The 26,594-nt window shown below is 46.2% G+C and overlaps 2 protein-coding genes across 8 annotated transcripts in view; both read left to right on the forward strand.

Moving 5' to 3' along the window:
• DPP8 (dipeptidyl peptidase 8) overlaps positions 1–5,329 on the forward strand; it is a 77,474-nt gene extending 72,145 nt beyond the window's left edge. For all 6 annotated transcript variants that reach the window (XM_055278098.2, XM_063638902.1, XM_055278096.2 and 3 more), the window contains one exon: positions 767–5,329. In XM_055278098.2, coding sequence (XP_055134073.1) covers positions 767–889 — 123 coding nt within the window. In that variant the 3' untranslated portion in view covers positions 890–5,329. The remainder of the gene's footprint in view (positions 1–766) is intronic.
• Positions 5,330–25,211: 19,882 nt separating this feature from the next.
• IGDCC4 (immunoglobulin superfamily DCC subclass member 4) overlaps positions 25,212–26,594 on the forward strand; it is a 41,513-nt gene continuing 40,130 nt past the window's right edge. Inside the window, exon 1 of one of the 2 annotated variants that reach the window (XM_055278122.2) lies at positions 25,212–25,449. In XM_055278122.2, the coding sequence (XP_055134097.2) occupies positions 25,380–25,449 (70 nt within the window). In that variant the 5' untranslated portion in view covers positions 25,212–25,379. Of the gene's footprint in view, positions 25,450–25,966; positions 26,284–26,594 lie in introns of those variants that run through there. The other variant, XM_063638856.1, reaches the window with a different exon arrangement.

Raw genomic sequence — 26,594 nt, forward strand, 5'->3', positions numbered from 1 at the left:
TATTGGAAGTGTGTGGTGGTGAGGAATACTGTGACTTCTAGTGCAGTTTAATGATAGTGCCTTGATTCATGCTAACTAGCAGTTTTATTCACCTTTGCTTTTGCATCATCACTGTAAATGCTGACACAACAAGTAAAGGCAAATAATGTCTTTGTGTTGTTCTAAAAGTAGTTTTGACCATGTGTATCCCTTGAAAAGGTTTCAGAGACCTCTGAAAGTCTGTAGACCGCACTTAGAGAACAAACCATTGGTCTACAGATAAATCCATCATTAAGCCTAATGTTAAGGAAATCATAAGATGAGGAGAGGAGCGTTTAGATAGGATTTATTCTACAATATTGCAGAGGCTGTGCTTCATATTATTAATCCTGTTAAAAATCTCTGGAAAGCGGGCCGGGCGCGGTGGCTCACGCCTGTAATCCCAGGACTTTGGGAGGCTGAGGCGAGCAGATCACCTGAGGTCAGGAGTTCGAGACCAGCCTCAACATGGAAAAACCCTGTCTCTACTAAAAATACAAAATTAGCCAGGTGTGGTGGTGCATGCCTGTAATCCCAGCTACTCAGGAGGCTGAGGCAGGAGAATTGCTTGAACCTGGGAGGCAGAGGTTGCGGTGAGCTGAGATTGCGCCATTGCACTCCAGCCTGGGCAACAAGAGTGAAACTCCGTCTCAAAAAAAAAAAAAAAATCTCTGGAAAGCTTTGGAAGAAGATGTATTACTAAATTCTTTTTTTTTTTTTTGTATCTTTATTTTTTGTTGTTGGTAAGATCTATCCTCAGGAGAGACACAGCATAAGAGTTCCTGAATCTGGAGAACATTATGAACTGCATCTTTTGCACTACCTTCAAGAAAACCTTGGATCACGTATTGCTGCTCTAAAAGTGATATAATTTTGACCTGTGTAGAACTCTTTGGTACACACTGGCTATTTAACCAAATGAGGAGGTTTAATCAATAGAAAACACAGAATTGATCATCACATTTGATACCTGCCACGTAACATCTACTCCTGAAAATAAATGTGGTGCCATGCAGGGGTCTACAGTTTGTGGTAGTAATCTAATACCTTAACCCCACATGCTCAAAATCAAATGATACATATTCCTGAGAGATCCAGCAATACCATGAGAATTACTAAAAAAAAAAAAAAAAAAAAAAACATTAGCACCATGTATTCATACTACCCTATTTTCACTTTTAATAGTATTATAAACTTCATGAACTTAGTGTATTTTTACAGTATACTTTTGAATTTGTTAAAATATGATGATATTAGTGATTGGTTTGGTTCAGTTCCAGAATCTCTGACTAGTTACAGATTTGATAGCACTTAAATGTAATTGAATAGCTTATGTTTCATTGCTTGGGCATATCCAGCATGTTATGAACTAATAGCTATTAAACTTGACTTAACCAGTCATTCATTAATGATTTTTCAAGGATAACTTAGTGGCCTCCTAAAGACACTTGTTTTGGCACTGACCAGTTTTTAGCCAATTTAATCTGTATCTATTATAAATAATTCTCATTTTTCTTTGATGATATTAACAGAGTGGGCTTTTCCTTTTGCATAAAGGCTAGTAACTGTATATGTAGCATGGATTTAATTAGTCATGATATTGATAATTACAGGCAGAAAATTTTTAATCAAATGATTAGAGCTTAAATATTTGCAGGCAAGTTTTTTTTTTTTCCTTTAAGAAAAGGAAAAAGTACACATTCACTAGAATTCTTCAGAAAATCTAGTGGTGCCAGTTTCCATTTGATATTTCCTTATTAAAATATTCTAGAATTTTAAGGAGATTGAAGGGAATCACAGTGGGGTGGGGAGACCTGGGTTTGGGGAATGACAGAGAGAAGAGGTGGTGAGGGCCTGATTAAAAACTAAGCAGAAATAGTTTTAACAAAAATACTCATGAAAATGTTTGGAAACTGACATTTAAACAACTAGAATATTAAGGAAACCAGAATCAATAAATCACTGTCTTGCCAGCACAGCTACAGAGTAAAATGATTCAGGGGAGGAAAAGTTCCTTAGAGTTACTTTTATAATTATTTTTTTTTCCTCTTAGGTTTAGAAATCTTACAAATTTAAACTTTATCCTCTTAAAATTATTTGAACATAATTTAGATATTGTAAGCTTAAAATACAAATGTTTACAGATAACCTCTTTACCATAAACTAATCCCTGACCAGCCATGGCTCTCTTTTTTTTTGGTGTTTAAAGCCTATAAACAGTTTTCTTGAATGATAATGAACGTTTCTTGGTTTAGCACTAGGATTTAGCTATGAAGAGAGCTCACAGGCTTTCAGGTGCTAATTGAGATCTGCCCTGTTAGAGTCTTGGGGTGCTAGATCCGTCACATTGACACCAGTGGCAGGGAAGGCATCTATGAGTTTGATGCTTTTTATCACACACTTCAGTGTTTAGAAAGTTATTACCAATACTTTTAAACAACACTCCAAAAACATTTGGTATATTTCTTTCTCATCACTACAGAGAGAGTAGATTTCCCCATAGAGAGCACAGCCTCCATTAGTAAGGTTGGTGACTATTGGTAAGAGGTGGACTTCATTGACACCAAGTGGGAGGTAGGGAAAGCCCAGAAATGGCAGGATGACATGGTGGTTCTGTCTTTGGGAAAGGTATTGGGTTTTGCTGTTTGTATTTATACTGTGTAATAGATACCATGCTTTTTCTTATTATCTGTATATGTATTGCTTTTCATGTTTGATATTTTCCCATGCCAAGATTTGTTTATATATATTTTCAATGTTAAATTAAATTGATTTGGGTAACTTTCTTCCCCAAGAAAGTATTTTCCCCCTTAAGTATATATCTGACTGTGGAGGGTGTTTTGTTTTGTTTTGTTTTGTTTTGTTTTGTTTTGTTTTGTTTGGACTAATTGGCCTCAAAGGATCTATCCTTATAATATATGCAAAGTAGAAATGGTATACAGTAGCTTTTAAGCAGCTACTCCATTGAAACCTCTCACCCATTAAGGCTGTTTCTTCAAAATGGCATCTCTTATTTTACCAAAACAAACTTAAAAAACTTCATGTACTCTTGAATTCACAGGTGTTTTCCTTTTGCATGTTGCCTTCTCCTTTCCTCCTATCACAAAGAATGCTTCTGTTATCACTCCCAGTCACTTAAGTGCCATTTTGCTTCTTTAGCGGGAAAAAATACCTGAATGAATTCACTTACAGAAAGACAGTTTGACTGAATTTGCTTTTTACAGCCAGTGTGGAAAATATCATAGTCAACTGAGGCAATCAGTAGAAATCTCACTAAAAGTTTGTACCCCCTGAGTATGGGTAACAGCTTAAACAGCAAGAACGTATAAAAGTAGCAACAGTTTAGTGGGAGCCAAAAAGCACTAGGTTAAATATCATACTATGTTTTTAAAGACTTGATAAATGTGTACACTTGAACAACCATCCAGAGGGATAGTTACTTGAGCATTATAGAGTAGTGGAACTCAAAATCTAAGATTCATCTGGGATACTTACTGAAAGAAATGTAGAGTTTTGAATCTCACTCTTAAAAATATGTATTCCTAGGCTAGGCATGGTGGCTTACGCCTGTAATCCTAGCACTTTGGGAGGCCAAGGCGGGTGAATCACTTGAAGTCAGGAGATCAAGACCAGCTTGGTCAACATGGTGAAACCCCATCTCTACTAAAAGTACAAAAAAATTAGCCGGGCATGATGGCGTGTGCCTATAATCCCACCTACTCGGGAGGCTGAGGCAGGAGAATCCCTTGAACCTGGGAGGCGGAAGTTGCAGTGAGCTGAGATGGCGTCACTGTAGTCCAGTCTGGGCGACAGAGTGAGACTCTGCCTCAAAATAAATAAATAAAAATTTGTATCCCATTGATTTGGGTAGACACCAGGAATGTGCATTTCCAACAAGCTTTCCAGGCGAATCCTACAGTAAGTCATCTGTGGACTACTTTAAGAAGCTCTTCTTTAGAGAATGGAGTTGGATTAATAATAGGTGATTTTTTACACTGGACTGATTCACAAGAACCTAAGCAGTAGTCCATGAAGCTGCTCATCTGTGGTAACTGGCCCCTTCTCACTCTGAAAGCAGCGGGAGATGTTGTTTACTTTGTTTCTATCCCCTTTGTCTGGAGATTAATTTTGGAATGAAAGTTTTTCTCTCTATGCCATTCCTGGTTCTTTTCCAAAGCCTCATACAAGAGGATTAGGTCACAATGCATGCATTACCTTTTAAAAGAATGCGATATTGATACCGATGGATGCTTACTTTTTTTTTTTTTTAACTACTTGTTTTATTCCTTCCAGAAAGTATAGCCCACCTTTCTATAGCATAGTTCTCTTTAGGTGGAATGATTCCTATAAGATTTCTCATTATTAAATTATGCATTTTTCAAGATGGAATCAATCTTTGATTTAACCTAATCTAATATTCTGATTTGTTAGAAGAACAACCTACATGCTAGAGAGAGAGGAGGAAATATACCCATGACCACACAGCCAGTTAGTATCCAGTTGGTGCTGGACTCCAGCCAGGTGTCCTGCCTCATGATAGTTAAATGATATATAGAAAAGGTAAATTTTTAAAGAAATATTTATTAATATATTCCTGTAAAACATTTTAAAGGTAACCACATAAAAATGGTTAATTTTTCCATTCCAAAGTAAATGCTAAGCATGCTTATTAATGAAGCAGTACTTCTAATTAGTATATGACATTCTGAAGTTAATTAAACTCATTGCACTAAATGTGTCTTCCTTGGTATAGTGGGGGATTTGAGGATTGGAATATAGAGTAGAGTGCTTGCTTAAGCCTGGGAGCCCATCTTTATAGCTATTTGATGTAAGAAAAGAGACATGGCCATTTCTAAACTATATAAGGTGAGTGTGTCTATTCCTAGCAGATATAAAGGAAAAAGGAAACTTTTTTGACTCCCACCTTCCCAGCCTCACCCAGCCTCACCTATCCATCTTCCAGCCTCAAATATGGAGATGTTAGTGCAAGGTGCTGGGCTCTAGGTAATCATTTCGTAAGTCCTTTACAGATAAAGAAAAAGTAGTGTTTGTATGTTTGTTTTTAAGTAACCCCAAAACAAATTTATGTTGTATTCAGCAAAATTGGAATTCAGGTGTTTAATTTTAGAACATAAAGTGCCTGCTGTTTTAAGCACTGACTTGTATAAAAAGAATTGCATGTCTCACTCCAGTAAGCTTATGGGTTTTCTCATTTTTAGGTATATGGCTTTTAATCATGTAAAGTGAAACATTAGTTTTGTTGCATTTTATTACAGGTTCTTTGTTGCAATAAAGATGCTGCTGAAATTAATTGATTTAAGTGTTCCTTTTTCTCCCATTTCCCCATGGGAAATGTACAACCTTGCCTTGATTAGTGACAACTGTGGAGTGACTAATATACATGAACAAGGTCATGTGCTTGCAGTGGAGAAGAGAAACTGCAGTATGAAGGATTACATGGGGGTTTCAGTATAAACACTAACCAAAATGCATCCAAGCCCAATGGGAGGTGTGTAGAGAACTGCTTTCTATCTGCAAGTGGTTCCCAACATCCAGCAGTTGATACTACAAGGGTAAATGGTGCTTGGAGCCAGTGAGGAGCATATCCCCCTATCCCAACCTCTACCCCCGAGCAGCTGGGGGTTTGTGGGAATACCACCTAGAGTTGATAGTGGCTTTTGCATGCTGCCCAGGAAATTTTTTTTTTTTTTTTTTAATTTTTTTGAGACAGTCTCACACTGCCGCCCAGGCTGGAGTGCAGTGGCGCAATCTTGGCTGACTGCAAGCTCTGCCTCCCAGGTTTACACCATTCTCCTGCCTCAGCCTCCTAAGTAGCTGGGACTGTAGGCACCCGCCACCATGCCTGGCTAATTTTTTGTAGTTTTAGTAGAGATGGGGTTTCACCGTGTTAGCCAGGATGGTCTCGATCTCCTGAACTCTGACCTCATGATCCGCCTGCCTTGGCCTCCCAAAGTGCTGGGATTACAGGTGTGAGCCACCACGCCTGGCCCCTACTGCCCAGGAAACTTTGAGGGAGTTTATTATTTTTATTTTTTTATTTTGTTTTTTTTTTGAGACAGAGTCTCGCTCTCTCACCCCGGCTGGAGTGCAGTGGCGCGATCTCGGCTCGCTGCAAGCTCCGCCTCCCGGGTTCACACCATTCTCCTGCCTCAGCCTCTCCGAGTAGCTGGGACTACAGGCGGCCGCCACCACGCCCGGCTAATTTTTTTGTACTTTTAGTAGAGATGGGGTTTCACCGTGGTCTCGATCTCCTAACCTCGTGATCTGCCCGCCTCGGCCTCGCAAAGTGCTGGGATTACAAGCGTGAGCCACCGTGCCCGGCCGAGGGAGTTTAATTTACTATGTTTTTCAGAGGTTTCTGTTTTTTTTTTTTTTAGGTGGAGTCTTGTTCTGTCACCCAGGCTGGAGTGTAGCAGTGCAATCTTGGCATACTGCAACCTCCCCTGCCCAGGTTCAAGCGATTCTCCTGCCCCAGCCTCCCAAGTAGCTGGGATTACAGGCGCCTGCCACCACACCTGGCTAATGTAGAGACGAGGTTTCACCATGTTGGCCAGGCTGGTCTCAAAGTCTGTAATGACCTCAGGTGATGTGCCTGCCTCGGCCTCCCAAAGTGCTGGGATTACAGGTGTGAGCCACCACGTCCGGCCTGACAATATTCTGGTTTTTGGAAGTTTTATTAGAGAAAGGGCAGAGGGGAAGCAGATGAACCCCTCTGAAATAAGTAAATGTGGGTTTGTGTGATAATCCTTCCAGAACAGAGGCTTAATCTGGATTCTGTAACCCTCAAGTTGTGTGTGAAGTATTGCATGAAAAGCAGTAGTGTATTACTCTGGAGATAGGCTCTTTGGCTTTATCAAATACTCAAATACTCAAAGGGATAGTGACCCCAAAAAAGTTAAGAACCACGGCTGTATTAGGGTCTTAAACTTTTATTTTGTATACAAAAATTATTAGGAATAAAGATGATTTTAAAATAAGGGACTGCTAGGCCAGGTGCGGTGGCTCACACCTGTAATCCTAGCACTTTGGGAGGCTGAGACGGGTAGATCACTTGAAGTCAGGAGTTTAAGACCAGCTAGCCAACATGGTGAATAAACTTTTGCATACTAAAAATACAAAAATTAGCCGGGCATGGTGGCACATGGCTGTAATCCCAGCTACTCGGGAGGCTGAGGCAGGAGAATCGGTTGAGCTTGGGAGGCAGAGGTTGCAGTGAGCCAAGATCACGCCACTGCTCTCTAGCCTGGGCAACAGTGTGAGATTCCATCTCAAAAAAATAAAAAGTAAGGGACTGCTGTAGATGAGTGCTTCCTAACCTTTTCATCTTGTAACACAAAAAGAGACACTCGTATGACACAGGGATAAACAGGCACACTGGGGCAAGCTGTTAAGGCTGCTCGTAGCCAGAAGTGACTGTCCAGGCCCACCTAAGCTCTAAAGAAATTAGTATCTCATTATACATATGATCAATTTATGGCACTATGGTTGGGAAATTTTATAGATTACCTTGGCCTATCAAAAATCAGCTTTCACCTGACACAGTGGCTCATGCCTGCAGTCCTAGCACTTTGGGAGGCTAAGGTGGGCAGATTGCTTGAGCTCACAAGTTCAAGGCCAGCCTGGGCAACATGGTGAAACCCCATTTCTACAAAAATACAAAACCTACCTGGGTGTGGTGATGCATGCCTGTAGTTCCAGCTACTCGGGAGGCTGAAGTGAGAGGATCGCTTGAGCCTTGGAGGCAGAGGCTGCAGTCAGCTGAGATCACACCACTGCACTCCAGCCTGGGCAACAGAGCCAGACCTTGTCTCAAAATAATTTTTTTTTTTTTTAATTAGCTTTCAGGCCAGACGAGGTGGCTCACACCTGTAATCCCAGCACTTTGAGAGGCCAAAGTGGGAGGACTGCATGAGCTCAAGAGTTTGAGACCAGCCTGGGCAACATAGCAAGATCTTGTCCCTACTAAAAATTTTAAAATTAACTGAGCATGGTAGTGCACGCCTGTAGTCCCAGCTACTCAGGAGACTGAGGCAAAGGATTACTTGAGCACAGGAGGTCGAGGCTGCAGTGCGCTATGATTATACTACTGCAGTCCAGCCTGGGCAACAAGACCCTGTCTGCGTACTGTGATGGAGGTGTAGACTTCCAGCTGTAGAACTCCAGTGCCCCAGAGTCGGAGCAAGTGCTACAGCCTTAAAGCCTTTTGACTTCCCTTTGGCCCTTTTAACCTCACCCACCCCACCCAATGGATATGAAGAGGCAGATAATGATCCCTTGGTGCTTTTGTGGGGAGCAGAGTGAAACAGTCACAGTATGAGAATCTCATAACCAGAGTATAATTTTATTTTGGGTTCGGTGTAGTTTGGGGATTTACCAGGATTTAAGGATTCATCTACTGGCTCTATCACCCTGGAAGAGGTTGAGCTCCCATTGTAATTTCAGCTCTGAGACACAGATTGTTCAGTTTGCTGTTTGTTCCTTACTCCTTACTAAAGATGCTGTCTGTAAATTGGCCTCCAAACCTGTGTTCTTAAAATAGAAGTTTGTGGAAGCAATTAGCCAGGATAGTTGTCCTTAGCCAGCTCCAGGATTCCCCCATCTTTATTGGAAAAACACTCTGTAGATGTGGCATAGCTTAACATTCTACTCACAGGTGACAGTTACTTGCAGGAAGGCCAGTCCTCTGGCCAGGATGGTTCTGGAAACCACACGGCTCCTCTGTAAAATGAACTCTCTGTGCTAGCTTAATTACTGAGCACATATCTGGTCATAGTTGCATCCCTAAGCATGCATGTGTATACCACTGTCTGAAGTTCAGTTGGGTACTTGATGTGTTGCCCTGCCAGTTAATTGCTTTAAGCTGTCTCAACCGTCCATTCCTCTTTCCCGTTGTTGCTCCTTCCTGGCAAGCTAATTTTTTCCCGCCCAACTTCAAGCGGTGCTCTAGTCCCTAATCAAATCCAAGTTCTGGCTGACATTCAAGACCCTCCAGCCAGGCGCAGTGGGTCACGCCTGTAATCCCAACACTTTGGGAGGACAAGGCGGGCAATCACCTTAGGTCAGGAGTTCAAGACCAGTCTGGCCAACATGGTGAAACCCCATCTCTACTAAAAATACAAAAACTAGCCAGGCATAGTGGCGTGCACCTGTAATCCCAGCTACTCGGGAGGCTGAGGCAGGAGAATTGCTTGAACCTGGGAGGTGGAGGTTGCGGTAAGCCGAGATTGCGCCACCGCACTCCAGCCTGGCAACAGAGCGAGATACCATTTCAAAAAATATATATATACATGTATATATACATGTATATATATATATATATACACAAAAATTAGCCGGGCGTGGTGGCATGTGCCTGTAAATCCCAGCTACCCAGGGAGGCTGAGGCAGGAGAATTGCTTGAACCCAGGAGGCGGAGGTTACAGTGAGTTGAGATCATGCCACTACATTCCTGCCTGGGCAACAGAGCGAGACTCTGTCTAAAAAAAAAAAAAAAAGCCTGGCCAACGGCCAGTATGGTGAAACCCTGTCTCTACTAAAAATACAAAAGTTAGCTGGGTATGGTGGCATGCACCTGTAACCCCAGCTACGCAGGAGGCTGAGGCAGGAGAATCCCTTGAACCCAGGAGGCAGAGGCTGCAGTGAGCCAAGGTCATGCCACTGCACTCCAGCCTGGGCAACAGAGCAAGACCCTATCTAAACAAACAAACAAACAAACAAAAAACACTCCGGGTGAGGTGGCACACACCTGTAATCCCAGCACTTTGGGAGGCTGAGGTGTGAGGATCACTTGAGGCCAGGGGTTCAAGATCAGCCTAGCCAACATGGCAAAACCCCATCTCTACTAAAAATACAAAAATTAGCTGGTTGTGGTGGTGTACTCTTGTAATCCTAGCTACTCAGGAGGCTAAGGCATGAGAATGGCTTGAACCTGGGGGGTGGAGATCGCAATAAGCCGAGATTGCACCACTGCACTCCAGCCCAGGCAACAGAGCGAGACCTTTTCTCAAAAAAAAAACCAAAAAAACAAAAAAAACTTAATGGAGGATTAGATTAGTTAATATTCATAAGCACATGGTGCCTGATACACAGTAACTCAATAAAGATTATCTCAAATTTAGCATTTAATTTTTTTTTTTTTTTGAGAAGGAGTCTTGCTCTGTCAACCCAGGCTGGAGTGCAGTGGTGCCATCTCGGCTCACTGCAACCTCTGCTTCCCAGGTTCAAGCTATTCTCCTGCATCACCCTCCCGAGTAGCTGGGATTACAGGCACGCGCCACCGTGCCTGACTACTTTTTGTATTTTTAGTAGAGATGGTGTTTTACCATGTTGGCCAGGCTGGTCTCGACTCCTGACCTCAAGTGATCCACCCACCTCGGTCCCCCAAAGTGCTGGGATTACAGGCATGAGCCACCTCACCCAGCCTAGCATTTAATTTCATACCATACTGTTTGCTACCGGTTTTGTTTCTCTAGTTGGATCACAGACTCTCAAAGTGGGACCTTTACACTTGCTTAATTCTCACCCATAATACCTACTGCAGGGTTAGATATATATGAGATACTTGAATACCAAAACAATTTTTAAATAAAAATATCTGACATCCCCCATTTAGGGTTGTCTGATTGATAGCTTATAGGTTCCTAAGTACCCATCTACCAATTTGTTTGTAAGTGCAAAAGAAACCAAATCCTTCCCAAATTTAAGCTTTTAGAACTCCTTTTTCAAAATCTCCTTGTAGTTTGTATTCTTTATCCCCCACTGAGGCTTCAGGTCAGGAGATATTGTCCTTCTCAACCCTAGTTGCTATTATAGTTGCCTGGTCAGCTTTTAAAAACATTCATATATAAGTCCCTCCCAGGATCCATTACATCAAAATGGGGAGGGGAGGTCCTGCCATCTTTTAATTTGTTAAAAATAAGTTCTCTAGGTGATCCTAATGTTTAACCAGAGTAGAGTCTCTGGCCAGGCTTGGTGGCTCACGCCTGTAATCCTAGCACTTTGGGAGGCTGTGGACGGCAGATCACCTGAGGTCAGGAGTTCGAGACCAGCATGGTCAACATGGTTAAACCCCATCTCTACTAAAAATACAAAAAGTAGCCAGGTGTGGTGGCACACACCTGTAATCCCAGCTACTCGGAGGACTGAGACAGGAGAATCGCTTGAACCTGGGAGGTGGAGGTTGCAGTGAGCCAAGATCGTGCCAATGCACTCCAGCTTGGGTGACAGAGTCCCTGAGGTAGAGCAATGGAAGATTTTATTCACAGAACGTTAGAGCCGAACGTATTTTTAGAAATCGTCTAATTTACCACTTTACTTAACAGACGAGAAGCTGATGTGAAGCCGGGAAGTGATTACTCCGCAGCCAAACCAGCTGCCTAGAGTCCATACTGAAGCTCAAGGCTTCTAGCTGTGTCTCCACCTCCCAGAACAATGTTCTCCCAAGCCAGACCCAAGCAGAGAAATTGCCAAAACGAGGGTGCCAAGGCTGTTGCCAGGGTGGTCTCAGCAGAGGCACGGGGAGTAGAGGAGCTCCCCACCCCTTGTTTCACCCACAGCAACTTAACTGTTTACTCATGTATAATCAGGGAAAACACGTTCCGCAGCTTAAAAGAACAGGTAGAAAATCAATGACCCCTCTCCTCACTTTCAGATGAGGAAACTGAGGCTCAGAGGACTACAAAGCCATACAGCTGTTCAGTGGCAGAATTGGAACCAAAACTCAGACCAACTAACTCCCTGAGGTACAAGGAGGTAAAGCGACTTCCCCAAAGGCACAAACTAGTTGGTAGCTGAACGTGGACACCTGAATACAGTATCTAGGACTCTCAATCTAGAACTCCTACTAAATTTCCTAAAATCTAAGATGTCACCATTTGTAAGACCTTAATATTAGAAACATCAAAACGTGAATTAAGACTGTATCCTAAGAGTCAGGTGCAGTGGCTCACGCCTGTAATGCCAGCAATTTAGGAGGCTGAGGTGGGAGGATTGCTTGAGCCCAGGAGTTCAAGACCAGCCTGGGCAGCATAGCAAGACCCCATCTCTACAAAAAATATGAAAGCCAGGGCCGGGCACGGTGGCTCACGCCTGTAATCCTAGCACTTTGGGAGGCCAAGGCAGGCAGATCACGAGGTCAGGAGATGGAGACCATCCTGGCTAACATGGTGAAACCCCGTCTCTACTAAAAATACAAAAAATTGGGCATGGTGGCAGGTGCCTGTAGTCCCAGCTACTCAGGAGGCTGAGGCAGGAGAATGGCGTGAACCCAGGAGGCGGAGCTTGCAGTGAGCTGAGATGGCGCCACTGCACTCCAGCCTGGGTGACTGAGCAAGACACTGTCTCAAAAAAAAAAAAAAAAAAAAATGAAAGCCAGGCATGGTGGTACCTGCCTATCATCCTAGCTTCTTGGGAGGCTGAGGCAGAAGGATCACTTGAGCCCAGGAAGTTGAGGCTGCAGTGAGCTGTGATTGCACCACTGCACTCCAGCCTAAGTGACAGAGCCAGACCCTGTCTCAAAAAACAAAAAACCAAACCACACACACACACACACACACACACATACACACACAAGAATGATCCTAGAATCAAGGAAATATGATACTTGCCTGAAGTCTGAGTTCCTTCAGGGACTGAGCTGATGCTGAGCTCAAGAAGTGTGTGCTGGGTGGTTCTTGGATGTGAATCTCCCGAACTTGCCCAGAGAAAGGAGAGAGAGCATGAAAAAGAGAAGGGAATTTGGGAGCTGATAGAGCTGGGTTCAGATCCAGCAGTTGTGATTTTGAGCAACACCTCTGCTTCTCTACCCTTGGTTTCCTGGACCCTAAAGTGGAGTTTTAATACATCACAGAGTTGCTGTGAGGGCAAATTGTCAAATACAGACTGGCATGGGATGGGGGTTTGGAAATGATTCATGACAATGAAGTTGGCCCTCCTGCTGTTGATCCAACCCCTCTCATCCAGGCCTGCCGGAGGGCGCAGTGTGCTCTCCAGGACATGAGCTGTGAGGCCCAAACCCTGGGGAGAAGATAGATGCTGGAAGGGGAAAGGAACATGACTCAGCCCCAGGGATCTTGGGAGGACAGCAGCTTCTGGGCCATGAACAAGGGTGGGTACAAAAGCCTCCGGTGGGGGTGACTGAACTCTGCCCTGGCCTCAGATACTTCCCACTTACCTGACCCAAAGGCTGATCTTCTGGTATTGCACATTCCTTTCTTTCTTTCGAGATGGAGCCTCACTCACTCTGTCGCCCAGCCTGGAGTGCAGGGGCGTGATCTTGGCTCACTGCAACCTCCGCCTCCCGGGTTCAAGCGATTCTCCTGCCTCAGCCTCTTGAGTAGCTGGAATTACAGGTGTGCACCACCACTCCCAGCTAATTTTTGTATTTTTAGTAGAGACAGGATTTCATCATGTTGGCCATGCTGGTCTTGAACTCCTGACCTCAAGTGATCTGCCCACCTCAGCCTCCCAAAGCACTGGAATTACAGGCGTGAGCCACTGTGCCTGACCTGCATATTGCTTTAAATGAAGGCATCATTAACTGTAAGGCCCTTGTTAGGGATGTTTTACCTGTGAGCCAGGTGACACATTTCTCTCTGAATACCAACTGCTAACATTTGTATGGTGAGTGTCCCACCACTTAGAATAATTCCTTATGACATCATTATATTCAATTTGATCCTCACAATAAAACTGGGATGTCAGGCATATTATCATTCCCCCACTTTTTTTTTTTTTTTGGTCAGAGAAAGAAATGAAAACTCAGAGAGGTATATGCCTTGCCCAAGGTCACAGTGCAGAAGTGGAATGCTGATCCTGGTTTCACCAGCTAATCGGCGAGCAACATGAACTGAGCAGCTACATGGAGCTAATGATTATTCTACTTCACGGAGTTGCTGTGGGCTTTGATATGAGAAAACACATGCAAAGCTCCTAGTGCCTGGCATGTAGCACTCAGACACGAGCTATTAGTTCTCTGGGCAGTGGAAAAGAGGGTGGTCAGGGAAGGCTGCACAAACGGGTGGCATTTGGATTGGGCACTAAAGAACAAGCTTCCCCAGGTGGGAGGAAGTCATTCCAGGCAGGGAGAATAGGGATGAAGGGATAAGGGGTGTGGGGGCTGGCACACTGGGAGTGCTGATTGTGGGGAGAATGATAGAAAAAGCTGGGGATGCCAGGGAAGAAGTGCGAAGGGCCACGCATCATGGAAGCTAAGGAGATTATGCATCTGCCCCCAGCTCTGCTGCTCGCTTCACCTCAGCCAGCCTAGCTTATCTGGAGACAAATAATGGGACAGGTCATGGGATAGTCGTGCTTTGATGGGGAAAGTGTCGGAGCAAAGGACTGTTGGGTAGAACAGGCTCAGGGTGAGGATTCCAGCCCCTAGAAGCTGTGGGAAGACACAGTCTCCAGCAGGAGGGGTGAGCTTCCAAAGAAGGATGGACAATATGACGGTGTCGCAGGTCTTTCCGTTCTGCGGAAGACAGTGCTCCCATCCTGCCACGATCATTGTGTCCAGCTGCAGGCAGAGTGTCCAGAGAGACCCCAGGAGAGAGCAGGTCTCAGCCCATTGTGCCAGATGTGCAGGGGCCTTACCAAGAGAGTGAATCTGAACCCCAGTCTTGCTGGGGCAGGTGGCCTTGCAGAGGTGAGCGTCTGGGAGTAGTGGTTCCAAGCGGGAAGTAGCCGTTGATGGGATGGACAGATGGAACAGTGTCTGCCTAGAGAGCTGAGGAGGGAGAGCAGGAGGGCAGGAGGGTGTCTACCTGCACCACCTTTTAACAAATTTTTAAAAGTTTTAAGTGTATCAGGGTTACATAGGCACATAGCTTGGAGTCAAGTTCTATAATAAGTCTCAAGTAATATGTTTGTATTATTATTATTTTTTCAATTTTTATGTACTATCTAGTGGCGTCCCATTATGAATGATTAGAATTTAGCTGTTTTCCCTTCCATTTCCACCAAATACCCACAGTTCCTTCTCCCTCATCCCTTCAATATAGTTTTATTGTAATTTTACTAGATTATATTCAGTTTTTACATCGTTAAGACTATGTAAATGTATTCAGAGATGAATCCATACAATAAACTTCAAATATTTTCTTTTTTTGAGACAGGGTCTCACTCTATCACCCAGGCTGGAGTGCACTGGCACGATATCGGCTCACTGCAACCTCCACCTCTGGGGCTCAAACAATCCTCTCACCTCTACCTCCAGAGTAGCTGGGACCACAGGTGCACGCCAGCACGCTAGGCTAGTTTTTTGTATTTTTGTAGAGATGGGTTTTCACCATGTTGCCCAGGCTGGTCTTGAACTCCTGACCCTAAGTGATCTACCTGCCTCGGCCTCCCAAAGTGCTGGGATTACAGGCGTGAGCCACCGCTAAACTTTGAATTTGTTTTCAGTCATGAACAGCTTTTTGTTTTACCTAGTTGATAATTATTTTTTTGCTTATATATTTATTACTAATTAAACCCCAAACTTCTCAAACTTTCCATTGATTTATCTATTTTGCTTAATTGCTAGCATTTCCAATGTTTCCCTGCAATATATACAACATTTCAAATATTTAATGAGTTAAATTGGTTTTGATTTGCTAGTCTGAGATGAAGCTATCATTTGCTGTGCTGATTCTTTAGAGAAATGTGTTTGGATTTCCAGGCAATTGGTGTGTGAATGTACTGTAGGCATGGCCACCTGCACAGTGCTAGTTTCTGTCCTCAAGGAACTTCCAGTGTCATCTGAGAAATATAAACATAAAGAAGTCACCATATGAGAAATAATCTAGTTAGTACCTGTTGAGTGGGACAGACAGGTCAGTGTGGACTCGAGTTGAGTTTTAAGGGAGTCTATGTTTTTTATTATGATAAAATATACATAACATAAGATTTACCATTTTATCTACTTTTTTTGTTTGTTTAAGACAGGGTCGCGCTCTGTCACCCAGGCTGGGCACAGTGGTGAGATCTCGGCTCACCGCAACCTCCATTTCCCAGGTTCAAGAGATCCTCCCAACTCAGCCTCCCAAGTAGATGGGACTACAGGCACGCGCCACCAAGCCTGGCTAACTTTTGTATTTTTTTGTAGAGATGAGTTTCCGCCATGTCACACAGGCTAGTCTTGAACTCCTGAGCTCAAGCGATCTGCCTGCCTCGGCCTCCCAACGTGCTGGGATTATAGGTGTAAGCCATTGTGCCCGGCCCATTTTAGCCATTTTTAAGTTTACGGTTCAGTGACATTAAGTACATTCACATCATTGTGTGGCCATCAGTATTATTTACCTCCAGAATATTTTCATCATCCCAAACTGAAGATTATGGGTATTTTTTTCCTCTCTGTTACATTTACTCTTTCTCCTTACAAAAATAAGTGTTCAATGTGGATAGTTTGCAAAGAACATAGAAAAGCACAAAGGAGAAAATAAAAATATCCCATAATTCCACAAATTGATTAGAGACTTGATGAGAAAGGTGTGGAAAGGCATCTCAGGGTGAAATGAGACCCATCCTGCTGACTCAGAGGGTTTAAGCAGGGGAGCAATGAGGGTGATAATTTTGAATATGAAGGGTGAAGATATTAGAAACATACCTATCTTTTGTATCTTCCTTAAAAGGGGATAAATGGGGGAGGCAGTGAGTGGTTCTAATAGTGAACCCAACCCAGTAAAGATTCCAGCAGCTGTACTGGTTATCAGGTTTGTCACCATGTATCAAACCACCCCAAGCTTAGTGCTGTAAAACAACAACAGTCATTTGTATTACTATCTCTCACAGTCCTGGGGGTTGGCTGGGCTCAGGGTCTCCTATGTGGTTGCAGTCAGACAATGGCTGGGCTAGAGCAGTCGGGAAGGCTTCCTCACTTACACATGCGGTTACTGGGCTGGAGGGAGTCAAACAGCTGGGGGCCGGAACAGCTGGGGCCCCTCCAACCCCTCTGCCTCCATGGGGTCTCCCTGATGGAGGGCTTCAAAGTGGCTAGACTTTTACATGGTGGCCCAGGGCTCCAAAGGCGCATGTTCCCCAAGAGAAAGCAGCGCAGGAGTAGTATCCGCTTCTATGACGGACCTCAGAAACCAGGCAGTATCACCTCTGCCACATTCTGTTTTGTTTTTGTTTTTGTTTTTGTTTTGTTTTTGTTTTTGTTTTTGTTTTTGAGATCGAGTCTCACTGTGTTGTCTGGGCTGGAGTGCAGTAGTGTGATCTTGGCTCACTGAAGCCTGGGTTGAAGCAATTCTCCAGCCCCAGCCTCCTGAGTAGTTGAGATCACAGGCACACACCACCACACCCGGCCAATTTTTGTATTTTTAGTAGAGACAGAGTTTCACCATGTTGGCCAGGCTGGTCTCAAACTCCTGACCTCAGGTGATCCACACACCTTGGCCTCGCAAAGTGCTGAGATTACAGGCGAGAGTCACCACGCCTGGCCTCTACTTCTTAAAGGGAGGAATGTCAAATAACTTGTAGACATACTCTAAAACCACCACAGTGGTGGCTTCGGTTATCTAGTCTAGAATGATATGAGTACCATGGATCCCCACTGCTGGTCTACAGAGCAGGTCATCCATAAATTCTTGATTTAGAGTCAGAGAGCCAACAGACATTTTAGAGATTACTCAGGTAAGTGCTTCCCCACATTTTTTTGATGCTCAAACTCCATTCACAATAATGTGCTATCTTGTCCCCTGCTTAGAGATTTAGAACTTTCATCATTTTTGGCCCAGGCATCTCAAGCCTGTAATCCTAGCATTTTGGGAGGTTTGAGGTGGGAGGATCACTTGGAGCCAGGAGTTTAAACCCAGCTTGGGCAGCAAAGGGATACTGTCTCTCCAAAAAAGTCAAATAACAAAATAAATGAAATTTTCATCATTTTCGCATGGTTTATAATAAAGAAGTAACTTTTAAAAACAATTCATTCAGAAAACATTCACTGGGATTTTACTATCTTCTGTGCACTGTGCTAGATGCCAGGGAGATGGGATGAGACATGGTTCCCGCCACAATGAGCTTACTGTCTAGCAGTGGAGCCAGACAATTTAACAAAGGATAATAAAGTGTCTTCACTGCTCTGATCGGAGAATTACCAGCTTACAAAATACTTTATCTGGTTCTGATCTCTCTGCTTAGATTGAAATGGTATTTTCAGGCCAGGGGCCGTGGCTCATGCCTTTGGCTCACACCTGTAATCCCAGCCACTTTGGAAAGCCTAGGCAGGGAGATCACCTTGAGGTCAGGAGTTCAAGACCAGCCTGTCCAACATGGCAGAACCCCATCTCTACTAAAGAATACAAAAATTGGCCAGGCACGGTGGCTCGTGCCTGTAATCCCAGCACTTTGGGAGGCCGAGGTAGGTGGATCACTTGAGGTTAGGAGTCTGAGACCAGCTTGGCCAACATGGTGAAACCTCGTCTCTACTAAAAATACAAAAATTAGCCGGGTATGGTAGCCTCCCAGCTACTTGTGAGGGTGAGGCAGGAGAATCGCTTGAACCCGGGAAGCAGAGGTTGCAGTGAGCCAAGATCGCACCACTGCACTCCAGCCTAGGTGAATACAAAAATTAATCAGGCATGGTGGCAGGCGCCTGTAGTCCCAGCTACTTGGGAGGCTGAAACACGAGTGAGAATCGCTTGAACCCGGGAGGCAGAGGTTGCAGTGAGCCACTGCACTCCAGCCTGCGTGACAGAGCAAGACTCTGTCTCAAAAAAAAAAAAAAAAAAAAGACAAAAAAGAAAAAGAAAAAAAGAAAATAAACGAAATGAAACGAAAAAAAAAAGAAACAGCATTTCTAGCACTTTAATGCTGTCACTTGATGCCATACAGGGCCCTCACACTCAACTTGTTTAAAAGGCCAATTCACTTCTCTCTCCTCGGTTCTGCTCCTCCCCCATGTTCCCTTCATTTAGTAGTATCCCATTCACCTAGTCAAACCTACAAGATTTCTAGCCCTGTCCCATTCTCTTAACCACTACATTGACCTGTTCCCAAGATGTCACTTCTGTCCTAGAACTGTCTCAGGGAAGTTAAGAAAAAAAATAATTTTATAACAACATGTTAATTCAAGGTAATTTTAATATATTTAAATTAAATTGATTATTTTAAAAACCCTGTTCCTCATTTAATAAACGATGCATGCCTATTTTAAAGTAATTAGGGGCCACGCACAGTGGTTCATGCCTGTAATCCCAGCACTTTGGGAGGCCAAAGCAGGCAGATTGCTTGAGCCCAGGAGTTCAAGATGAGCTTAGACAACATAGTGAGACCCCGTCTCTACAAAAAATTCAAGTTAGCTGGGTGCATGCCTGTGGTTCCAGCTACTAGAGAGGCTGAGGTGGGAGGATCACCTAAGCCTGGGAGGTTGAGGCTGCAGTGAACCAAGATCGTGCCATTGCACTCCAGCCTGGGCAACAGAGCAAGACCCTGTCTCAAAAAAGAAAGAAGGAGGAGAAGAAAAAGAAAAAGAAAAGCATCATTTGTCAACAAACAAAACTATATATAAATGTGGTTTGAGGACCAAATATACAATGAAATATAATAGTGTGGGCCGAGTGCCGTGGCTCTCACCTGTAATCCCAGCACTTTGGGAGGCTGAGGTGGGCGGATCACGAGGTCAGGAGTTCGAGACCAGCCTGGCCAACATGGTGAAACTCCGTCTCTACTAAAAATACAAAAATTAGCCAGGCGTGATGGCACGTGCCTGTAGTCCAAGCTACTTGGGAGGCTAAGGCAGGAGAATCACTTGAACCTGGGAGGCGGAGGTTGTGGTGAGCCGAGATCACTCCACTGCACTCCAGCCTGGGCAACAGAGCAAGACTCCACCTCAAAAAAAAAAAAGAAAAAGAAAAAGAAAAAGAAATTAATAATAGTGTGTTATAGGATCAAAAACAGACAAAAATTGCTTTTATAATATGGTTGCCTTTTGTGCTAAATATTTTAAATTTTCTGAGTTTTATTTCTGAGATATGAAATAAAAGATTTTAGGATTTATTGGGAAGTATTATCTACAAAATTATATTGTGGATATGGATGATTTGTCTTTCCAGTAAACAACAAGCCAAATTAGATTCAGTTGTCATTAGATTTTGTTTTTTTTAAACACTGTTTTTTAGGCCGGGTACAGTGGCACACTCCTGTAATCCTAGCACTTTGGGAGGCTGAGGCAGGCAGACTGCTGCTGAGCTTAGGAGTTTGGGACCAGCCGGGGCAATCTGACGAAACTCCACCTCTACAAAAAAATATCAAAATTAGCCAGGTGTGGTGGCACATACCACTGCTTGGGGGCTGCTGAGGTGGGAGGATCGCTGGAGCCTCGGTGGTTGAGGCTGCGGTGAGCTGTGATCATGCCACTACACTCCAGTCTGGGAAACAGAGCAAGACCCTGTCTCAAACAAACTAGTGGAAAAAAAAATTTGGTTTTTGACCTGTCAGTGACTGAGTTTTGTTTTGTTTTATTTGTTTGTTTGTTTTTTCTGAGACAGGGTCTCATTCTGTCACCCAGGCTGGAGTGCAGTAGTGAAATCTCGACTCATTGCAACCTCTGCCTCCCAGGCTCAAGCAATCCTCCCACCTCAGCCTCCCAAGTAGCTGGGACTATAGGCACACGCCACAACACCCAGCTAATTTTTTTGTAGTTTTGTAGAGGACGGGGTTTCACCATTTTGCCCAAGCTGGTCTTGAACTCCTGATTTCAAGCGATCTGCCTGCCTTGGCCTCCCAAAGGGCTGGGATTACAGGCGTGAGCCACCATACCCGGCCTGTCATATATTTTTTATGGTCCCATGTGACTATAAATTAAACAGTGTATAAATGACCAAGTATGAAAATAAGTTAAAGCTGTTTAATGATAAAAACCATGACAGTGAACCACGTTTATCTGAGCATGTTCCTCGACCCTCCACTAACCACCACCCTGGAACACCCCATACACCTTTGGAAGCTTTCCATGTTACCAGTTGAAAGAGGAAAATAATAGAATATTTTATTATTCATTTTTTTTTGAGACAGAGTTTTGTTCTTGTTACCCAGGCTGGAGTGCAATGGTGCCATCTTGGCTCACTGCAACCTCCGCCTCCCGGGTTCAAGCGATTCTCCTGTCTCAGCCTCCCAAGTAGCTGGGATTACAGGCATGTGCCACCATGCCTGGCTAATTTTTGTATTTTTAGTAGAGACGGGGTTTCATCATATTGGTCAGGCTGGTCTCGAACTCCTGACCTCAGGTGATCCGCCCGCCTCGGCCTCCCAAAGTGCTGGGATTACAGGCATGAGCCACTGCGCCCAGCCTGATTGATTTTTAAAAAGACATTAAAACAGGTGCTATATCCACTTTTAATGTTGTGAACTCTTTGGAACTGGTTAGAAATGTGCATCATACCCCAACCCTTTTGTCTCAGTGATGAAACTGAGGCCCAGAGAGAGGAAGGAAGTTGCCCAAGGTCATGCAGCAAGTCTGTAACCAAGGCAGGACAAGAACCATGGTTCTTACTCCTTCTGCTGGGCTTGGCTGGCTTGAACCTGTAACTCTATCCCTCTTCCTCTCACATTTACTCCCCACCCAGAGCCCGTGTACTGAGATATGAATATAGATAAATTAATTGGATTTTTGTATGTGGCTGGTAGAATTAGTCTCTCTATATGGCAACACCTTGTTCATTCATTCATTCAATTGACAAATCAACTGCTGTCTAGATAACGTATGAGGCCGGTCCATCCGGCCCTGGCCTCCCTGTTTGGCTTCATGTCCTGCCCAGTCCATACCTCCTGCACTCTGCTTACAATGTCTTTCCTATAAGACTTCTCTGCTTCCCCCAGGTCTGGCCCGAGTGCCCCTCCTCCCTGTACCCCATCACAGACTGTATCACACTTGTCCATCTCCCTCAGTAGCCTAAGCACCATTCAAGCAAGATTCCTCTTGTTCACCAGTCTGCTCCCAGTGCGCAGAGCAGGGCCTGACCCATAACGGTTACCCCTTGAATCAATGATTGGATATCCCATTTCCAGGCAGGAAGAGCACACTTCCCTGTGCTCTCACAGCCCAGGGCCTCTGCAGAGGGAGTTTCTTGACCACCCTGTCAGTTCTAGCCTTTTAAATTGTCCAGACCCATGTCAAACATCCACAGGTCTGGCCTGAGTGCCCCTCCTCCCTGTACCCCATCACAGACTGTATCACACTTGTCCAATCAATAGTTCTGTGATGCCTTCCTTCTCAACCTCCATGTCCCCCCAGCCCACACATGGTAAATCCCTCCTCCTTTTATTCCATCCTCCCTGCCACCTCATGCCACTTAGGACACTACTATCCTTGTGGGCAGTGACTTGTATTTTTTATCCAGGTCCCCTGGCACCTACACAGTGTGAGATACTGATTTAGCTGCTTAGCATTCAGCAGTGAACCTAGCAAACAAAAATCCCTGTCCTCACGAAGCACACATTGTGATTGTGGGGGGTGGGGGAACAGATTGAAAATAAGTAAAATGTAGAGCATATTAGTAAATTACAAGTGTTGGCCAGACACAGTGGCTCATGCCTGTAATCCCAGCACTTTGGAAGGCCGAGGCGGGCGGATCACCTGAGGTCAGGAGTTCAAGACTAGCTTGGCCAACATGGTGAAACCCCGTCTCTACTAAAAATACAAAAAATTAGTCAGGCATGGTGACAGGCACCTGTAATCACAGCTACTCGGGAGGCTGAGGCAGGAGAATCGCTTGAACCCAGGAGGCGGAGGTTGCAGTGAGCTGAGATTGTGCCACTGCACTCCAGCCTGGGCGACAGAGCAAGACTCTATCTCAAAAAAAAAAAAAAAAGAAAAAAAGAAAAGAAAGAAAGAAAGAAAGAGACAAGTGTTGGCCAGGTGTGGTGGCTCATGCCTGTAATCCCAGCACTTTGGGATCCAAGGCAGGTGGATCACTTGAGGTCAGGAGTTCGAGACCAGCCTGACCAAGTGATGAAACCCCATCTCTATTAAAAGTACAAAAAATTAGCTGGGCATGTAGTCCTAGCTACTTGAGAGGCTGAGGCCCAAGAATCGCTTGAACCCAGGAGGCAGAGGTTGCAGTGAGCCACTGCCCACCAGCCTGGGGGACAGAGTAAGACTCTGTCTCAAAAAAAAAAAGAAAAGAAAAGAAAAAGAAAGAAAATAAAATAAAAAAGAAAGTGACAGTTAAAGACAAGAATAGACAGCAGGGAAGGGGGATAGGAAGAGTAGGGGCTGGGGCTGTGAGAAAGCCTTTACGGTATCCAGTATGAGGGAACAGACTTCTAGACTTGCACTGGCTGGACAAAGGTCTTGAGGTTGGAGGGGAGGAGGCTGCCCGCGATCAAGTTACAGCAAGGATGGTGTGGCTGGAGAGGTGGTGAGCACGGGGGGTGGTGTCGAAGGGAGGTCAGAGAGGTAAAGCAAGCCTACAGATCAGATAGGCCTTGTGGGTCACAATAAGGACTTTGGCTTTTGCTCTGACATAGGAGCTGCTGGTGGGTTTCTAGCAGAGAAGTGGCATGATCTCATGTTAATAGGATCACTCTGGCTGCTGTATTAAGAAAATGCTCAAGGAGGACAAGGACAGAAAAAGATCAGTGAGGAGTTTACTGCGACAATCCAGGTGAGAGGTGATGGATCTTGGACCAAGGCCACAGTGAGAAAGTGGAGGGTGAAGGATCTGAACATGAAGAGTAGATGACTCTACTTTTTTTTAATAGAGATGGGGGTCTCACTATGCTGGCCAGGTTGGTCTTGAACTCCTGGCCTCAAGCAGTCCTCCCACCTCGGCCTCCCAAAGTGCTGGGATTACAGGCATAAGCCACCACGACTGGCCTCTACATTTTTGACCTGGGCAACAGGAAAGGAACTGAGATGAGGAAGACTGTGGGAGGAGAAAGATTGATAGAAAAGATCAGGATAAGTTTGTCTACTAGACAGCTAAAGGAACTGGGGCCTAGATAGCTGGATACACAAGTCCGGGGTTCAGGAAAGATGGTCTAGGCTGAAAGTATACATTTGGGCATCATTAGCATAAAGATGCTCTTTAAAAGCCTTGAGGACCAGATGAGATCACTAAGGGAAGCAAGTGTTTCAAGGAAGAGGGAGTGATTCACTAAGTCAAATGCTGCTGATAGGGCAAATGAGATGGGGCGTGGCAATGAATGAATAAAGGCCAGGCCTGTTAGATATGCAAAGCCCCAGTGATTGAGGGTTAACTGACAACAGATAGGTGTAGAGACAAGATGGCTCTAAGTCACAGGAACACTTGGAGACACAGGGAAAGGAAGAACTATGGCATCTTGGAGTTGGAAAGGACCTTAACTAGGTCATTGAATCTGTACTCTTTTCCCCGCCCTAGGCTGACAATTGAACCCTTGGCTGTAGAACAATAAATATTTGCGGGATACTAAGGCAAACAGTCTGGCTAGGTAGGTTAGAGACAGTACCGTTGAAGAATGAGAGAAAGGGTAGTTCAGCAAATGCTGGACAGCAGAGGCAGGGTGAGGGGGTGGAGATGACCTTCCGAAGTCAGAAAACCAAGGTTCAGTTCCTGCATCTGCTGCTCCCTAGCCTCCTGTCTTTGGGCAAGTCACTTCACCTCCCCCAGCCTCAGTTTCCCCATGCGGCGACATCTGAAAATGGTAGTGCTTGAAGGTAGTGTAAAAGTGCCCTGCCTGTGTTATTTACTGCCAGAGCAAGGGAAGGAGGCCAAGAGAAGCCCTTGGTTTGGGATGGCAGATAGGACTATCACGATCTCCGCAGGTGGGCTGGCGCAACGTGTGGAGAAGCGAACCAGCATTCAGGCCAGGACCTGGGCTGGAATGAACTGGGCTCGGGTGGCAAGGGGGCCATCCGAACAAAGACCGGGGCCCTGAATCTGCCTCCCCTGAGCCTGGAACGGAGATGGAGACCCCGAGGCAGCAACAGGGAGAAGAAATAGAGACGCTGAGGCAGAGAGACCAGGAGACTCAGAGACAGGGAGACCAAGAGACAGACCCAGCAACAGGCGGCCTCACGGGGGCCCGCGGCGACCCGGAGATGGCGAGGCACCGGGACACAGACCCGGGCCGAGCAGAGCCCCCGCGCGGCGCAGGGCCGTGGCGCGCGGGCGCAGGGTCCCCGGCGGGGCCAGGGCGGCCACACTCGCCGGGCGCCCCCTCCCGGGCCGCTCGCCCAAGATGGCGATGGAGGGGCGGGTGAGGCGGCAGCGGCCCTGGCCCCCGCGCCGGCCCCAGCTCTGGCCCGGGCCCCCGAGGCCGCGCCCCCGCCCGCGGTGCCGCGCCTCCCCGGGCCACTGACGCCCGGCGCGCCCTCCCCCCGCGGCGGCGGCCGAAGCGCGGGGAGGCGGCGGCGGCGGCTGCCCGAGCCCAGCCCCATGGCGCGGGGGGACGCCGGCCGCGGCCGCGGGCTCCTAGCGCTGACCTTCTGCCTGCTGGCCGCGCGCGGTAAGGGCGGGCGCCCGGAGAGGCGGGAGCGGCTGCGGAGTGCTGGTGCGCCCGCGCCCTGGGCTGCATCGGGCTGCGGGGCTGGCTCAAGCCCGAGTCCCGAGCAAGTGCGGGGGCTGCGCGTCCCGGTGCCGGCGATGCCTGCGCGGGGGTCTGCGAGCTGCGGCCGGGGGGCGTTTGTGGCGCGTGCTTGTCCGCAGTGGGTGTGTGCTTTTGGTTCGCAGAGTCTGGAGTCGTGTGTGTGTGTGTGTGTGTGTGTTGGGAGTGCTCCCGTCGTGTCCGCAGTGCGTGCCATGGTCCGCGGCGTGGCATCGGCGGGGCGGGTAGCTGCGGTGTCGGTGGCTTTCGCGGGGCAGGCTCTGCCTTGCCTGCGCTTGTCTTGGGTTGAGAGTGTGTGTGAAAGAAGAGGGAACTGGGGTTGTGTCTGCACCTCCATTTGGGTCGGGTGCGTGTGCAATTGTGTTTATGGGGCTGAGCTAATATTTGGCCTTGGCATTTGGGAAGTGTCCTTGCCCGTAGTGGGGGACAGAGCGATGGATCCCGATTGACTGGGGGTGGTGGTGATAAAACAACACTCAACTTTGCCCCGTGGGTGTGGTCCCTGGGACCAGTTAGAGAGGGGTAGAGGGAGGTATTGCTCCCTAAAACCTGTGGCCAGCAGTGGACTGGGGGAGGGGGCAGGAAACCATTTGCTTTCGTGGACATGTCCAGCGCTCGTTTTCAGGATGCGACGCGTGTCACCCTGGCCCCACCCCCCAGGGACCGACCAGGGAAGCGTGGACGAGGTCAGCAGGGCCTCATCCAGTCCGCAGCCCAGTGCGGAGTGGGTACGGGGTAAGTCAGAGTTGTCCAAGCTGGAGAAAGGGCTGGGCAGCGGATAGCGGAGTCCCCAAGGGTGTGTGTCTAGGGCTGCAGCTTCCACCCACAGCTCTGTCGCTTCCTGTCCGGTGTGCGTTTGGGGGCGGCTCATGGGGAGTGTAGGTGGCAGGGCTGGGAGGGGGATGGGCTGGCCGCTTTGTTCGCCTAGTTCTCGCCTTCCCGGCGAAGGGGGGAGCTGAGGATGTGTCCGGGGAGAGTCGGGGAGGGACTTGGAGGTGGGGGTGGGGAGGGGGATTTCTCTCCAGCTGCTGCGGCTTTCCAGAGAG

Source organism: Symphalangus syndactylus, chromosome 5, assembly GCF_028878055.3.
Source record: "Symphalangus syndactylus isolate Jambi chromosome 5, NHGRI_mSymSyn1-v2.1_pri, whole genome shotgun sequence".
NCBI lineage: Eukaryota > Metazoa > Chordata > Mammalia > Primates > Hylobatidae > Symphalangus > Symphalangus syndactylus.